Source organism: Protopterus annectens, chromosome 1.part2, assembly GCF_019279795.1.
Source record: "Protopterus annectens isolate FY-2018-M chromosome 1.part2, PAN1.0, whole genome shotgun sequence".
NCBI lineage: Eukaryota > Metazoa > Chordata > Ceratodontiformes > Protopteridae > Protopterus > Protopterus annectens.
Window position 1 is genome coordinate 1230224516 of NC_056727.1, and position 18834 is coordinate 1230243349.

Genomic DNA, 18834 nt, shown 5'->3' on the forward strand with positions numbered 1-18834 from the left:
ATGCATCACATCTGTCATTCACAGACTGAGAAACAGCAGTTCTCAACTACTGTTCAGTCAATGAATCACTTCGTTTAAAAGTCACGGGAAGTTTGCCAGCAGCACTGTTTCTTAAATAGTGCAGTCATGGACCAGTGATTCCCAAACCCAAATCACTTCCCTAGCAGAAGGATTTTCAACATGTGAATCCACAAAATAAATGCAATGCTTCTCCACAAAGACCAAATCCAATCTCAAAAGTTTAAAATAGATTATATACATACCACTTTGTCTAGAAATCTTTCTTAAGAGACCCCACTTTTTGGCAAAACTCTAATTACTTTTTCCTCATTGCACAGATAAGAAAAATGAAAACCTACCAGCACACCTGCTGCAACGGATGCAATTGTGTTTCTTTTCTCTCCCCAGTCAAAACACTCGCATTCTGGACACCGAATACTGTCAAGAAATCCTGACATTCTGCTGATCTAAGGAAAGAGAAATTCAAAAGCAAACCACAGCATTAGGAATAAAATGCCTCAGACATTTGATTCCAGAAGACAAATGGTGTAAATTACACTTTGCTTTGACACGACTTCCTAAGTAAATCTCTAAGACTGTCCGCTATCCTTAAGATCCCAACACCACCGCCACTTAAAATTGGGTCAAAACATACTTCCATTTATTTTATTAAATTTCTTTGCAGGATGTTTGCACAAGTTGCCTGTAACTAGAATTCAAACTACAGATTTTTTTTTTGTTTTGTTCTTTAGACTCACAGTTTTCAATACAAGTAAATACTTGACACAAAGTGAAAAAAACAAGCATCCTGCAGTAACGCCTTCAACATTTTGTGAAGGAAACAATAGTATATTTTTCCATTTCTTCACGTGAAAGGATACATAGTAAAATAAATAAAAAGATAAAAAGAATTACTTCTGGAATATGCATTCATCTGTGAAGGATTCTTCTTCTGAAGGTCTACAGTGGGAAAAACCTCCTCTTGTCTCTTAATTTAGCTATTTTCCTTACTCTAACCTCCCGTCCGCTTCCAAACACCACAATAATACATGCCACAGTGAGACAGCATGACTGCCCCCTCCCCAAGTTAACAAACAAAATTATTGCATACTGACAGGTGGAAACCTACTAATGAATACACATGCATGCATGAACTTGCCCAACTTAAAGGGAGCTTCAACATCAACCTCTAGAAAGAGGGGTCATCCAGATGCATGGGCAGACTGACTGGCTCATTAGGACCCACCAAGAATGGTCCCATCACAGATAAAGTACTACATTTTACACCTTGTCTGCAATAGCTGACAGCAATCGTCCTAAGTGGGCCTAAACGTTGCAAGGAAACATAAGCAATACAGGATTCAAAGCAAGAGCAAGAAGACTGCTAAAAGGCAGAGACCCTGAAGTTCCGAAGCATCAAAGGAGGTCTGACACCTGGAAGCACAGTCCAAGCAACAGTGCCCAATACAGGAATAAAGGAATAAATTGATGATTAAATGGCTATGGTACAAATGCTCATAATGGAAATATTTTTGAAGCACACACTAGTGTCTGCTTCAAAAATATTTCCAGTGTCTGCTTATCAGCTGTTTGCCTTGTCTGGCTCAAAGAAAGAAGGGCTAACAGAGATCCTGTCTTCCACAACTCTTGGCAGTTATTCAGGAAGATCCTGAACTGATGGTTCACTTCCAAAGTACAAAGTTTTTTTTTTCCTCCACTGGTTTCTGTGCCCACAAAGTCAGAGAAAAACAAAACCAGGGAGATGAATCGAATGGTTTTAAAGAACTGTAATACCACTTTTCAGAGGAAACGTGAGTTAATGTAACTCATTCTAAGCCTTTTGGTTTAAACACTTGGGCTTCGGACCAGTTAGTTGTTTTGCACTGAGAGGGTTTGTGGTCTGCACTGTTGTGGCAGAACAGGTATCTTACATCCTTCTAGGTTGAGAACTGCTGATTGAGGGCTCAGTGTCTGTTATTCTAAAAGTGTATTAATTCTGGTTTAAGCACTTGGACTTTCAAGCCAGTTATTTTACATTAAGAGGGTTCGTGGTCTGCACTCTTGTGGGAGGAGAGGCTGGACTCTGCCCTTCTGAGCTGGGAATTTCTGGTTGAAGGCTTATAGTGCATGCATATCTGAACTGTTTCTTACTGAAGTTGGTGCGCCTTGTTTGCTGTGGCATAGACTGGATTCGGGCCTGCTGGATCTAGCTTTGTTTGTGTAACTTGAGCACTAATCCAGACATTCTCTAAAGTATTCAATGGTATTTATTACTGCTTGGTTGTAACTTGATTAAAGTGTAGCTATAATTCTAAGTCTTTTGGATTAAGCACTTGGGCTTCAGACCAGTTGTTTTACATTAGGAAGGTTTGTGGCAAGCACTGTGGTGGCAGAACAGGTAGCTTTCATCCTTCTAAGTTGGGAACTGCTGATTGAGAGCCCAGTGTCTAAGTGTATTAGTTCTGGTTTAGGCACTTGGGCTTCAGGCCAGTTATTTTACATTAAGAAGGTTCGTGGTCTGCACTCTTGTGGGAGAAGAGGCTGGACTCTGCCCTTCTGAGCTGGGAATTTCTGGTTAAAGGTTTATAGTGCCTGAATATTTGAACTGTATCTTACTGAAATTGGTACACCTTGTTTGCTCTAGCATAGACTAGATCCAGGCCTGCTGAATCTAGCTTTGTTTATATGCTTGTTGTTTGTTTGCTTGTTATTTCCTGGAAGCTAATTCCACCTAATACGCAACTTCTCAGCGCTTCTGTGGATCACTAGTGATATCTGCATTGCTTACTGTACTTATTTCCTTGTTTCACTTGAAAGAAAGTTACTGTTTGTCGTTTTTGCATTTAGTTACTTGTAACACATTGCACTCAAGTTACCTGGCACTTGCTCACTAAAGCAATTATATAAGTCAGCACTAAAAATTAAAAGCACTACACCCTCACTCCCCACTGGCCCTTGTTTTCAATTAAGGATTTCCCAATATTATTCTAGTATGTTCAAAGGTCAGTTGTCAATCTCCTCTCCGGTCCAGCTGGTGAATCTGGGAATCTTGAGGCAATGTTATAACTGCCTCATGTACACAGACAACCCTCTCCTCCTCCCACATAACACAAATACTTGTGAGAGATGCAGCTATTTAGCCAAACTGGAGGCTGAGCTCTCTCAACTCAGGACTGGTAAGACCAGACAGGAGGAGAAGGCAACTACACACACCACAAAACCAGCCTCACATAATGCTACCACTCCACTGAATCAAACACAAACACACAAAGACATACTCGGAGGCTCTGAGTAAAATTTACCTAAACAGCAGAGGCCTCCAAAGCAGACACCCAAACAACTGCTACCTCAAGACACCCCACAAGCAACACAAACCACAAAAGCAGTGTGCAAAGCAGTCACAGCCCTTAAGGCCAAATACAACACCAAACATACTTGTCATAGGTGACTCCATAGTCAGACACACTGACGTCCCACTCACCAGGCTGAACAAGGAGAGGGTCACAGTAAGCTGCCTATCGGGCGCTAGAATCCACCACATAACACAAGCACTGGTCACTCCACGGCAAGTACAAATATGACACAGTCATTGTCCATGCTGGTGTGAACGACCTGAGACGTACCTCCCTGGACTACATGAAAAGAGACATAAAGGAGCTCTCTGATTATGTAGCCCAGGCAGGTATGACCCTAACCCTGAGCAGTATCCTTCCTTCACCAAGAATGATGCCACAATATAGAGACAAGATGATCAGCTTTAACAATTGGCTTAATGTCTGGTGTCATTCAAAGGGGATCCAGTGTCTGTCTGCCTGGGATGACATGCCTGACAAGCCACGCTGCTTCAAGGGACGGCTTGCACCTGTCACCCTGGGATTCCGGATATTGGCTAAGGCTCTTGCCACCCCATAGTGCCTTTTTAGGCAAGGCTCAAATTCTAAACCTACCACCCTAGAAAACAAAATGGGAAGAAACTGAGGGTAATGCTGCTCAATGCCAGAAGTCTAAATCTCAAAATGCACGCACTCTAGGCCCTTCTCAGTATGGAGAACATAGATGTCTGTGCTGTAACTGAAACCTGGTTCAAGGCTCCTGAGAGCACCCGGCACTATTAGGTTTTACCTCATATCATGCCCGCCCCAAAACCCGGACCACACCAGAAAAGGAGGGGGTGTATCCATATTCATAAAGGATACCGACACCTCCAGGTTGGTGGCAACGCATAAGCTTGAAACCATCCAGGTGCAACTAACCATAGGCAAAACTGCTCTACAAATTGTAGCATGCTACAGGCCACCCTCTCAAACTCAGGAACCCCACACAGCCTTCCTGAAGACACTGGAGGGTATAAATGTATCTCCAAACACCATCATATGACTTCAACTACCCGAATATAGACTGGGAACATTACTCAAGCCCTAACTTTCTAGCCCAACGGTTCCTGGAGTTCATAAATTCAAATGCCATGGAACAGCTAGTCACTGTTCCCACGAGAGGAGAAAATATACTAGATCTCATTGTCACAAACATGGGGACAAAATGCTCCACACCGGAAGTATATCCCTCATTGGGGAGATCTGATCATAAACTAATCTCACTGGAAATCCACATCCCGCCCCCACCCCAAACAAAAAAGACCATAGTAAAGAACTTCTCTAAAGCAAACTTCACACTACTCAAGACTGGTGTGGTATCCTTCAAGGCCCCTGAGCCAGTGGAAACCACAACCCAAGCTGCGGAAGCCCTTACAAATGCCTTCTATGAACACATCCAGGACTGCATAGATCAGGCAATCCCAAATAAAACCAAGACTCTTTCCACAAAGGGCAAACGTCCAGTCTGGTGGACCCCAGCCATTAACAAACTTTACAATAAGAGGAGAAAGCTATTACATAATAGAACAAAATCCATAAAAGGGAAGTCACCCCTGATCATTATTAGTAAAAAAATACGAGCACTCATAAAATCAACTAAGGCCAATTTTGAGAGAAAAATTGCCATGGATTCAAAGGACAATCATAAGGCCTTTTTCAGCTATGTTAGGAACCTGGGTGGAAACTCCCAGATATGCTCAAAATTAGTCCAAAATGATACAAAAATCACTGAACCCACAGACATTGCCAACATACTGGCAGACAGGTTCAGTGTAAACTTCACCCCCCTCTCCCCCCCTAAAGAAGGGATAACTATCCCAGCAGAGTGTAGCCTCCCGGACATCTCAAATGCGCAGGTGAAAGCTGCTCTCTCTAAAGCTAAAAACACAGCATCAATGGGACCGGATGGTGTCCCCGGCTGTGTGCTACACAAGCTAAATGAGGAATTAAACCCGCACATAAGACAGCTGTTTAATCTCAGCCTTACCACAGGATACGTGCCCAAGGAGTGGCGTACGGCAACTGTGGTCCCACTCCACAAAGGCGGTGCCTCTACGGACCCTGGTAATTACCGCCCCATAAGCTTAACAAGTCTAGTCTGCAAAGCTATGGAGAGGATCATAATGGAGCTCATAAACAAAGATATAGGGGACTTGCAGACATTGGACCCGACCCAGTTTGGCTTTGTCAAGGGAAGATCATGCCTTTTGAACTTGGTCGACTTCTTGAAGGCCATTGATGAGGAAAGGCAGTCCATACAGCCTACCTTGACCTTGCAAAGGCTTTGACACAATACCCCACTCGGGTATTGTAGAAAAACTTACCAGCTTAAATGTAAACCCATATGTCACAAGATGGGTTGCAAACTGGCTTAAGGACAGAACCCACAGGGTTAGAGTTGCTGGCTATGTCAGACTCCAAGCCGGTCACAAGTGGTGTCCCACAGGGCTCGGTCCTTGGCCCCTATTGTTTGGCATCTACTTCTCAGAAGTACAGGCCAACATGGGAGGACTTTGGCTGACAAAGTTTGCAGACGACTGCAAACTGGGCGCCATAGTCGAAAGTGCATCGGACACGGATATCCTTCAGAAGGGACTCATGGAAACAGATAGCTGGTGCCAGAGCCATGGCCTGAAGTTAAACGCCACAAAATGTATAGTCATACCCTTCGGGAAAAACAAGGTAACCCCAAGCTACCATATAGGTGGCAATCCACTAAGCACAGAAGAGGTTATCAGGGACGTGGGGACCCAGGTTGACAGTGGCCTTTCTTTTGACACTCATGTTGCTAAAGTGGTTAGAAAGACCTTCTACATTGCCCACCTGATCATGAAGGGATTCACATCCAGATCTAGTGAGGTCATTGTTCCCCTGTACTCTTCACTTATCAGACCAATGATAGAGTACAATGCCCCATTTGGGATGTATCTCACCAGACATCTGCAGCAATTGGAGAGACCCCAAAAGTTCCTCACCAAAAGGATAAAGGGACTCCAAAATCTGTCATATGCTGCCAGATTGAAGAAACTCCAGCTCTATTCAGTCGCATACCGTCTGCTCAGAGGTGACATGTGCCTGACATACAAGGCCATGTCCAACCCGGAATTAATGGACATGCTCCATCTCAAAAAATCCAAATCCACCAAAACCACTAGAGCAAGCGACTTAAACCTTAGCACAGATATAAATAGGACGTGCTGGAGAGATAGATTTATCACTCAGAGACTCCCTATGCTGTGGAATAAAATCCCGGTCCATGTGAGGCAGAGCACCTCGCTGACTCTGTTCAAGAGAAATCTAGACCTGTGGATGGGAGATCGTAGGTTTACCCTGGGAATCATCTCTGTGTCACTGCTGGACAGAGGCACAACAAACTAATGAGCACAGTATTTTTTCATATAAGGGGTGGCGTAAGCCACAAAAATTTGGGCTAGGCTTATAAATGCCTTAGGGCAGATAGGTTCATAGGTTTATACTAGGCTATGAGAAAAGCAATCCTTTTGAAAGGTCAAATACAGCTCTCTATAAAATAAGATTCTTAAGCTCAAAGATGCTGTATGGCAAAATCATGACACAAATGGCATCTTTCAAGACAAGAATTATCAGCATCAAATAGTGGATGTACAATTCTGTTAGTCAACCAGGAAATTTAAATCCCAAGCAGGGAAGAGGTTCCTTCAAAGAAAGATGCAAGAGGTTCCATCAAAAGAAAGATGTCAGTACTTATCCCCTTAAATGCTTGGCCAGTGGTACAGATCTGCAGTCGTATCCTCCGCATGGTCATAACAGTAAGAAAACAGTTCAAAGTTGCACGATAACCAATAATAACTGACAAAAATCAGACTTGCAGATGCTTCACACAAGCCAAAAGAAACAGCATGCTTTGACTGACCAATGTTCTACAGGGCATTTCTCAGCTAATAGGCAGAGAAGCTTCAATTTAACTGGCGAGTGGAAGGCTTCGCAGTGAACTCTGTCATTTCAGACACCCTGTCATTGATGCCCAAGAGAATCCAGGTGTTGAACCAGAAGCTATGCTCTGAGGTACAGCCAGATGATTACACTTGCTCATACCACCATAAGGTTTCCTGTACAACCAGGGACCACACAGCTGGAAGCCACAACCTTCCTGGCCATGACAAAAAGCGGGACTGAAGGAGCATCTCAAGATGTCTGCCAGCTGGTTCAGCTTTCGCAAGATAGGATCAGCTGACACAGTAATGCCCCTTGTCAACAGTCAGACATATATGGTTTCTTTGCAAAGGGATAAGAATACATTGTTTGTTCAAGGAACACAGAACGAATATTAAAGCAGAACAGGATTTGAATTTGAATTTGAATTCTGTTCTCCCCTTCAGAGCTGTACAGAAATGATTTTAACTCCAGCACTACTCTCCAGGAGGACTACTTCTCTTAAATTATGCAGAAGATAAAGTGGGCTCCCCACCCTTTAACAGTAATAATCATCAGGACCTGCAATATATTCAAATGCAGGAAGACAAGCCCATGTTGAGGAGTACTATCTACTACTCTGGGGGCTAGCAACAAGGGTCTAATGCCAGAAGCTGATCCTTGAGCATTATGCAATTCTGCAATCACCTGACCTCACAGTACGCTTCAACACTCGCATCCTCAGCAGAAAAAAGGCACTCAGACTGTGGTCACCACTAACACACTGAAGTGTGATGAACAAGCCTTTGATACTCCTCCTCACTCGTACTGTGAGAGTAAAGACATCCTGGGCCACTGTTGCGGGCAGAACTGTCAGCAGAGAATGTACACCTCCTCTTTGATTAAGACAACTCTCAGGGCTGGAATGAAAGTAATCATCTCACAATTTCTACAGACCCTCAAGAACTGCAACAGTAGGAATTTCCTGCCAGGGATACTATCAACAACTCACTTCTTGGGTCTAGCAGAAACCAGTTCTTTGCGCAGGTGAAGATACAGCATTCTTCTTCCGCATTCACCAAAACAAGTAACATCTTTACAGACACTGAGTGAAAAGTGCATCAAGTAGCATCACACTTTATAATGATGATAGTGTTCACCTAAAAGGGAAAACCAAGAGATTCAGAATGCCACCTTCTGTGGTCATGGACTACAGTCAGGAATATGGCTACTAGGCCACTGGATTGCCACTTTGGAAAACAAGGTTGGTACAGACTGGGAGAATAAGTCTCTCTGGTACTTAAGGGCCCTCTTCTGTCGGCAAGGGAGCTCCTTTCTCAGTGGCTGGCCTTGCCTTCATGAAGATGGGGTGGCCAAAGGAAGAAGACACAAATCACAATAAGGGTCTACTTTCGCTGCGAGAGGTCCACACTACACCGAGATAACATGGATGGCCTGCCTCAGCTACACCCACACATTCCTTTATAGGTCCATCTCTGAGGCTGCTGCATTACCTACAGCATCAGCACATTCAAAGCTCTATCAAGCCACATGACAAGTACAAATCAGCCACAGAATGAGCTTTTGTGTAGGGATGTGGGTTACAGTAAACAATGGGTCATATTCTTCTATACTATAATAGGCTCAAGAGGTTTGGAAAATAACTAAAAGAAAGCACAACAGGAAAAGCATTAAGTTTCAGTCTCGGACACAAAATATGGCATATTTCAGATTATAAGGAGGAATTAGGGTTTGGTTTATTTTTCACTTTTCAGGAAAATTTGGCGGTGAAGATGCAAACATTTTCATGTAATGGACAACTTCTGCATGAAATGGTACAACATTATATGTAAATAAATATTTGATTTATACTTTAAATTTTGAATGAGGGATAGTAGGGAATGTTGAACTAGGTTTGTGGAGACAAAGTTTTAAAAAAGAACTACCACAACTCCTTCCGGTAAGTGGCAGGATACCTACACACATTTGAGCAGCCACAAACTCAGGAAGATAGCACCTCTAATACACAACCTGAAGGACAGCATTCAGGAACACAGCGCCACCGCCTCCCATGCTGCACTAGTGTGTCAATAGTGGAGTATGAATCCAAGCACCAAGTGTATGGACAGAACCTACAGCTTTCTGATTTTCCCGTTGTCAAAGAAGTGTCTGCATCTGATGACTGACGGAATTCTTTTTTTTGGTACAAAACTGTTGGAGGATTTCATTTGTTTAATTTACTTCAGGTCTGTACAGCGAAAATTCAAAGAAAACAAAAACATTATATATATATATATATATATATATATATATATATATATATATATATATATATTACACACATACATATATATATATATATATATATATATATATATATATATATATATATATATATATATATATATATCCACACACACACGCACAAGTAAAGATGCAAGAACATATACTTACACACACACACACACACACACACACACACACACACACACACACACACACACACACACAAACACCTCGATTCAGAAGCAAACAGCCCAATGCGGATAGTGTGATAAGTTCTGACATGCAAGGGAAATTCAGAAACATAGCAAGATTATGCACAATTTGTAAATGAGAGTATAATGAGACAAAAGCGAGCAACATTTTAAGGGTAATAGCAAATGCAACATGGTGGCATGATTCAAAAACATGAAAACTGCTCACTGAGCCATGATTGCCTGTGTAACTGTACACCACAAAATCCTTGTGATGAACAGAAACAGTCAAGATGTCAATGTGGCATTAGCAGGATTAGCAGAAATGCATGTGTTCAAAACTGTTCTCATAGGTCAGTGGCCAAACGTGCATGTCACTGTCCCCCCAACTTCACAGAAGGATCCAACTATGAGTAACACTTCATCCCCTACATGGCATAAAAATAGTGGATTGCTACTCCATGTACAGAGGCACCATGCTGGTGCCATTACAAATAATTGTCCTCATGTGCAGGCTCATGGGTTGCATGGAATATCCACTCCAGTGGACACCAAGGTATGTGAAGCATAATTCAAGCTACTGCAACTTTCCAGCAACCAAATGGGGGAACTGAGTGCATCTCCAGCATATGTCTCACTGATACAAAAGTTTATCAATGCCATGCTACAGCATGTGCAGGACCATATATGGCTCCCACACACTGTAGAGGAGAGAACAACCAATATACGGGCATTTTATGAAACAGTTATTTTCTCTGAAGTACTGAATGGCAATGTTACATTCTGGAAACTAAACTATTAATACTTTTTTGTCAGTATTGTCTGAACATAGATAAAAACATACACTGAAAACTAGTGCCATTATATCATGCATTTTAACTATAAACAAGCTCTTGCCAAATTTTACTCTGCATTGTCCCAGTCACTAATGCAAGGGCCTGATTTAATGTCCAAGTGTCCTTTTTATAGTTAAGCCTTTTAAACCACTCCTTTTATCTCTTATGCAAGGCTAAAAGTCTTGATTGTATTTTAGTATCAGCTCCTTAAATTAACATTTGCATCCTTAACAATAAGCTGATAGCATTGCATACTGCGTATTGCCCTGACTTTATTTACATTTTCCTGCATGAAATAAACATTTGCTGCTAATGAACTCTTGCAAGTCTGTAAGCAAACTGATAATATACTATGGTGACATGGAAAGGCTGTGACTTTATTATTAAATCAAACAGAAACTTCAGTGTCCTGTCATAACCTCAAATGAAATTGTAGCAATTTGACACTGTGCATTTCTGCACTTATAACAACTTAATGTTAACTGCTGAACTTTTGACATTCTAACATACCGTTCTGGGAGTGAAACTCCACCCACTGCTTTACCATAGCCGTTTCTTTAGCTGACGTCCTTTAACTTTTCAGTACTACTGAATGCTGCAAGAAATTACTATCTAAAATTTTCTTGAATAAATACCAAGAACTGTAACTGCATAAACTGTATTAAATAGATTTTTTACATACTGCCTTAAGGCATACATTACGGTCTTTAACTTAGCTTGCAGAGCTGGCTGCAATCTGATCTGGTGTGCTTGGTAAACTACAATTTCTATATATAATATATACAATTTTAAACTGATTACATGAACACATTTACTACCAGATTTAAAACGGATATGATTTTGGAAGTTTACTTGTCTGTCTTTTATACATGTATGCGAAAATTCTGTCTCCTGGCTGGCTTGCCATTGAAAGAATTGATAAGATTACAGTATACTGGAAACTGCATAAACGAGCCTAGAATGAAAGTCTGTTAATTACCCAAACTTGTGCTGAAGAGGTGCCAGTCCCTACTTTATGGGCCAAGTCTTTTGTACTTTTCAGAAAGAATTCTGAAAACAATGTACTTCAGTTAATGCTTTAGTAGAAGTTCAATATCCAAATACAGTCTTCATTAACAGTGCGGATAAATACAACAGTCTGCAGAAATGCTGGTTAGTAAACATATCCAAAGTTTCTGCATGTATATTCTGATTCTCCTGAATAATATAAACTGAAAGTCTTTATTTGATCTGCCTTCTGTATGTAGGCTCGAGTGTCTGTATTGTAGAGACCCTTTTACACAAAAGTCCAAAAGCTAACGCATATTCCAAGATAGTTTTCACCACTTTCATGTCTTAGTTCATTCTCTGCCGTCCATAGCATCTCACATGGCATCTCTGGTTCCCCTGGTTGTAGTTGGGCCACATTTGATTTCCCTGGTGATTTCCTCAGTTCCTTAGGCGTTCCAACCTCACATCTCTCTCTAAAGGGGTGTTACCGGAGTTGTTGGAATATGTCACTTCTGCCTCATTCTAATTTCAACCACGCCCCAAATTGTTTGGCGGGTAGGAGCCATATAAATGGACAGAATTCTGAACTGACTAATGACTCTAATAGGAGTAATATGCATGCAGGATCGAGTAACAACAATATAGACCTTAACAGTTGGTTCAATAAGGTTTTGGAGTTTAACAACATTACAACTAATAATAATGGCAACCTGCAACAATTACAAAATTTGAACAAGTTTTATTAAAGTGCCGCAAATTACAAGTGGAAAATGCTTATTTGATTGAAGCTGTTCGGCGAAGACAAGTTCCATGGGGGCTTAGAACTTGGAAGTTTCACACTGGCCTCCAACAGGGGTCCTCATTACACTATGAACTCATTGAGCTCTTTGATAAACAAGGCATTGAATTACTTTTGAACTGCTCATAAAACAATCAGCATACTATTGGAGCAGTTAATTTCTGAAGGTAATGCCTTGGATCTTATTATCAAGAAAAATTTGCTGTTTCCCTCACGCAAAGTACAATATTAAATATCTTTTCAAAAACAAATAAAATCATGATTGATATTACTAAATGAAAGGAGAAAAAAAATGAAGATGGATAGGCTCGAGAATGCTGAGGGGAGAGCCTACCCACAACCACAAAGAACCAGTGAGAGAGACGCTTTACCAGAAAGGCTCATCCAGACTCTGCTACACTTTGCTGTGAAGGAAAGGTTAGTTTGCTGTTATTTTTTGTATTACTGTATTGCCTTTCTATATTTTGAATACTGTAGTTTGTTTTCTTTACCTTGTGTTTTGCTTGCATTCTGTTTTAACAGCATATTAAAACTCAAAAGAGACCACAGCTCTCTCTGTTCTGAGTCAGGCAGAATTTTTTCCCGCCCATTTAAGTTGTCTTGTTAAATACCACTGTCTTTCTAGTTGCCCGCCTCTTATGTTAATCTGACCATATATCTCATTTCTCTCTACTTCCACTGGCTTATGTGAGTAATCACAAAATCACCACTTTTTAAATCCCACCCCTTCAATTATTTAAATTTATTGGCCATCCTACAGTATTTCATAGTACCAAAATACAAAAGTGACCACCCCTTTCAGTCCATCTTGCTGTTTTAAAAATAGTAACTCTCCACTAAACCTTAACTTTTTAAACAGGTAAAACTCAAGTTACCTACTTTCACATCTAACTTCTCTAGTGCACACTGCAGAGTGCATTCTTTTCAATCTTACCTTTAAGCATCCCTGTGACTAGCACTTTCTCTAATACCTGCTGGAAAGCACTAGGAAGCCTTAAACTCATACAAACACTGAACTCTCCTTGTTAACAAGGAGAAATTAATAGGAGGCACTAAACAGCCTATAATTGCAAAGTACCTTGCTAAGGAAACAGCTCCTATACTTTACAAAGAAAAAAAAAGCCCCAAACCAGGCATGTCCAAGGGTCAGCTTCCGGTGATTTCTCCTGTCCACCTGGTGAATCTGGGCATACTGGGGCAATGCAGCAATTGCCTCATGTACACAGACAACCCTCTCCTCCTACCACCCAACACTACAACCTGTGAGAGATGCACTTATGTAGCCAAAATGGAAGCAAAGCTCTCTCCACCCAAGATTGTGCTAAACAGTCAAGAGGAGAAGGTTAACACCCACACTACACCTCCAGCAACACATAGCCCTTCTAAACCCGCACCAACACCCACATATAGCAACACTAAATCCACATATGCAGAGGCCCTTAACTGTAACCTGCCCAAGCAACAAAGACCTCTGAAGCTGAAACGCAAACAAACACCAATCACAACCAATGTGTCACATAGTTCACAACACCAGTGTGCCACCCAGCAACAGCCCCTAAGGCAAGACAATGTACCTAACACTTTAGTCATAGGTGACTCTATAGTCTGGCACACTAATGTCCCTCTCACCAGGTTGAATAAGGAGAAAATTACAGTCAGCTGCCTGTCGGGTGCCAGGATCCACCACATAACGCATGCACGCAAGTCACTCCACAACAAGTACAAATATGACTCTGTCATTGTCCATGTTGGAGTGAATGACTTGAGATGCACCTCCCTGGACTACATGAAAAGAGACATGGAAGAGCTCTCGGATCATGTGGCCCAGGCAGGTATGACCCTAGCCCTGAGTAGCATCCTGCCTTCGCCCAGAATGATACCACAATATAAGGATAAAATGATTGACTTCAACAATTGGCTAAGCTTATGGTGTCATTCAAAGGGGATCCAGTATCTGTCTGCCTGGGATGACATGATTGACAGACCATGATGCTTTGCAAGAGATGGTCTGCACCTGTCGCCCCTGGGATTCAGGTTACTGGCTAAGGCTCTTGCCACCCCTATAGTGCCTTTAGGCAAACTTCAAAGGACAAAACCACCACCATAACAGGTACAAGCATGCAAAATCTGAAGGTAATGCTACTCAATGCTAGAAGTCTAAATCTCAAAATGCACTCTCTTGAGGCACTCCTAAAAATGGAGAACATAGATATGTGCAGTAACTGAGACCTGGTTCAAGGCTCCAGAGAGCACCCCTGCAATACCAGGCTACAACTCTTACCACACTTTTCGGCCACCAAACCAGGACCGAAACACTAAAGGTGGAGGAGGGTCAATATTTACCAAGGATATTCACACCACCAGGCTTAGTTGGCCAACACAATGTGTCTGAAATTCTCCAAGTGCAACTAACACTAGGTAAGACTGCAATCCAAATTGTAGCTTGCTACAGATCCCCCACCATACCCAAAGATTCTCACTACACCTTTCTAAACATACTGGAAAATATTAAGATAGAACCAAACACCCTAATACTGGATGATTTTAACTACCCTGCCATTAACTGGGAAAACTACTCATGTCCCAACACCTTTGCGCAACGGTTCTTGGAATTCATAAATTCCAATGCCCTGGATCAACTAATCCATAGTCCCACCAGGGGCTCCAATATCCTAGACCTGGTCATTACCAACATGGGAAATCAATGCTCCATACCTATGGTCACCCCCACGTTAGTCAGGTCTGACCATAAGCTAATCACCCTTAACATCCACATCCCACCCCCCAGTAAAGAAACCACCATAAAAAACTTCTCTAAAGCCAACTTCATGCTACTCAAGTCAGAAGTGACAAACTTCATGACACCCATGCAGACGGGAACTGAAAGTTCAACTGCTGAATCCTACACTATGGCACTGTACGAGCACATCCACTCATGCATGAATCGTGCCATCCCAAATAGAACCAAAATGCTCTCATCCAAAAAAAGGAAGCCAATCTGGTGGTCCCCTGCCATAAACAAACTTTACAACAAAAGGAAGAAACTTTTGCAGAAAAGAGGAAAATCCCAGGATGCAAAACTCCCTTACTAGCCTCAGTAAGAAACTGAGATGCCTCATAAAATCCTCCAAAGCTAGTTACGAAAATAAAATTGCCAAAGATTCCAAAGACAACCACAAAGCATTCTATAATTATGTCAAGAATCTAAATGGCAATGCTCAGATCTGCTCTGAGCTAAAACAGAATGGCATTAAATATACTGATCCGAAGGATATTGCCAATATCCTGGCAGATCGATTCAGTGCCAACTTCACCCCACTCTCACCCCCTAAATGGCCCATCTCAATACCGGAAGATTGCCAAATTCCAGTAATAACGGCCACACAGGTACAAAACGCACTCTAAAGCCAAGAATACAGCATCCATGGGACCAGATGACATCCCGGGCTGTGTACTACATGAACTACAATATGAACTGGCACCTCACCTAAGTGTCATGATTAATCATAGCCTCACCTCAGGTTTCGTGCCCACTGAGTGGCGCAGAGCTACAGTTATCCCAATCCACAATGGGGGATCCACCTTGGATCCCGGAAACTACCGTCCCATCAGTCTGACAAGCCTTATCTGCAAGGCCATGGAGCGTATTATCATGGAACTTATAAACAAAGACATTGGCAACCTTCAAACACTGGACCCCACCCAGTTTGGGTTTGTGAAGGGCCGATCTTGTCTCCTGAACCTGAATGACTTCTTTGAATCAGTCTCCAGAGCCATGGACAAGGGTAAGGTGGTCCACACAGCCTATCTAGACCTTGCCAAGTCCTTTGACACCATCCCCCACTCTGGAATCATAGATAAACTTACTAAGTTGGGCATTAATCCCCATGTCACCCAATGGGTTGCTGAATGGCTTACTGATAGAACCCACACTGTAAAAGTAGCCAACTCCAAATCCAGCTCCAGACAAGTGACAAGTGGAGTACCTCAGGGTTCAGTCCTGGGGCCGCTCTTGTTTGGCATCTACTTCTCTGAAGTACAGGTCAACACTAAGGGACTCTGGCTAACAAAATTTGCAGATGACTGCAAACTGGGAGCCATTATTGAATCCCCAAATTATGTGGATACTCTACAAAAGGGCCTTACAGAAACAGATGCTTGGTGCCAGAGCCATGGGCTCAAGCTCAATGCCAAGAAATGTATTGTTATCCCCTTTGGGAAAAAACATGTATCCATGAATTACCATATAGGTGGCAGTACACTAAACACAGAAAGTGTGATAAGAGACTTAGGGACACAGGTGGACAGTGGTCTCACCTTCGATAACCACATCGCCACAACAGTCAGGAAATCCTTCTATGTGGCACACCTCATCACGAAGGGCTTTTCATCCAGAAAAAAGGAGGTCATTGTCCCACTGTACTCCTCCCTCATTAGACCCATTATAGAATACAATGCCCCATTTGGTATGTACCTCTCAAGACATCTGCAACAACTGGAAAGGCCTCAGAAATACCTCACTAAAAGAATCACAGGCCTAAAGCAGATGCCCTATGCTGAACGCCTTAAAAAACTCCAGCTATACTCTGTCGCATATAGTCTACTCAGAGGCGATCTCTGCTTAACATACAAGGCCATGTCAAACCCAGAGCTGTTGGACATGCTACACTTAAAGAAATCCCAATCCCTCAGAGCTACACGCTCCAGGGATCTAAACCTTGTCATCACAATAAACAAAACATGTTGGAGGGATAGGTTCCTGACCCAGAGACTCCCCAGACTCTAGAATAGATTGCCCATACATGTCAAGCAGAGTGCCTCTTTGGACCTCTTCAAGAGGAACCTTGACGATTGGATGGGAGAAAGGAAATTCACCCCAGGGATCACGTCAGTCGCCCTGCTAGACAGGGGTCCAGGAAAGTAAATAATGTGGGAAGAAATAGCCAGGGAATTGTTATGGCTAGGCTTGTATAGGCCCTAGGGCTGATAGCCTAGTACCAACCTATGAACCTATGATTTGAGTAATGGACAGCACGAGAATGAGGCAAAAGTGACATATTCCAACAACTCCGGTAATGCCCCCTTAGAGAGTGCACCGACGAGGAGGTCGGAACGTCTGAGGAATCAAGGAAATCAGGGAAATCAAACGCAGCCAACTACAACCAGGGGAACAAGAGATACCAACTGAGATGCAGCCCAACTACAACCAGGGGAACAAGAGATACAAACTGAGATGCTATGGACAGTGGAGAATGAACTAAGATGAAAGTGGTGAAAACAAATTCCCGGTAATACTCTCCAACTAAGTAGATGACTTTCATGTATCATTCTAAGATATTGGATTTTTAATATTTTCTATACCAGTCCGAAGTAACCAACTTCACTAACCTAATACCCAAACCCTGTAATGCTTTTCATGCCTTTTTAGCCTTGGTTTCCAAGACTAGTCTTGCATGTGCCTCTATCTAGCATGCCATTGCACATGCACATACCTTTCCCTTGAAAATGAAACATTTTGCAACTTTCCCCTGAAACCTTATTTCTGTATATCTCATGCTTAGCCAGCAAGACTGTATCTTTCCCTTGAGAAAAGAACTTTCTATATTTCTCTGAAATGGAAAGCATAGAGGTCTATTTTCGGGCCTATTATTCTACCTTAATGTACTATAGTAAATATACCAAGAATACCCTCACTCTAACACACTCCATTAGCTACCATGTTTTGTGCAATGCACAGGACATAATATACAATGTCAATATGCTACTGAGGCAAAAATCCATGGTTCCCACATCTGGCACACATGCAACTTACACCAGAGATAGCAAGGAAGATAGTTCCCCATCTTACCGAGACACCAGATATGTCCTGTAGCCATGACACATGACACCAATACAATACCTAAACAGCATGGCACAGTACAGCATTATATCACAGACTAAAACATCAATATGTGTTCAGATTGATGAAGGTCCAAGAATCATCCACCAGTGCCCTGCTGTATGCTCCAGAAATCTGCAGCAAGCAATTCACCATATGTGCAAGGTTACACAGTAAGCTGTTATGCAAACAGACACAGCAGGATACAGACATGAGGGGGATAGCAGCAGTGAAGAGGCACCTGTTGAGGATTTTGTGGAGGACCAAGCAGCAGTGGATAACCCTGCTGCAAGACAGAGGTTGGTGCTGTATGTCACATAGGAGCTATGTAACTGGTTCACAACTATTAGCCATATTAGATACAAGAATAGCAATCATATATGCTATACTAATACCTGGCTACACTATACTGTGTATGACTTGCTATACTGTCCATCAGACACAGGCTACCCTGGTAACAGACCACTAACGGTAGGGCACAGTTATATATACAGGTGGTAGGCACAATAACAAGAGTCTGGCAACGGGCAATGCCTGGGTTGGAGGTCTAATGGCATAGTGTTTGTGTAACCCCTTCTGATATAGCCAC

At 42.3% G+C, this 18834-nt stretch overlaps 1 protein-coding gene across 2 annotated transcripts in view; it reads right to left on the minus strand.

The window, feature by feature from the left end:
- TMEM50A (transmembrane protein 50A) overlaps positions 1–18834 on the minus strand; it is a 455243-nt gene that overhangs the window by 400831 nt on the left and 35578 nt on the right. For both annotated transcript variants that reach the window (XM_044060091.1, XM_044060090.1), the window contains exon 2: positions 360–467. In XM_044060091.1, coding sequence (XP_043916026.1) covers positions 360–458 — 99 coding nt within the window. In that variant the 5' untranslated portion in view covers positions 459–467. The remainder of the gene's footprint in view (positions 1–359; positions 468–18834) is intronic.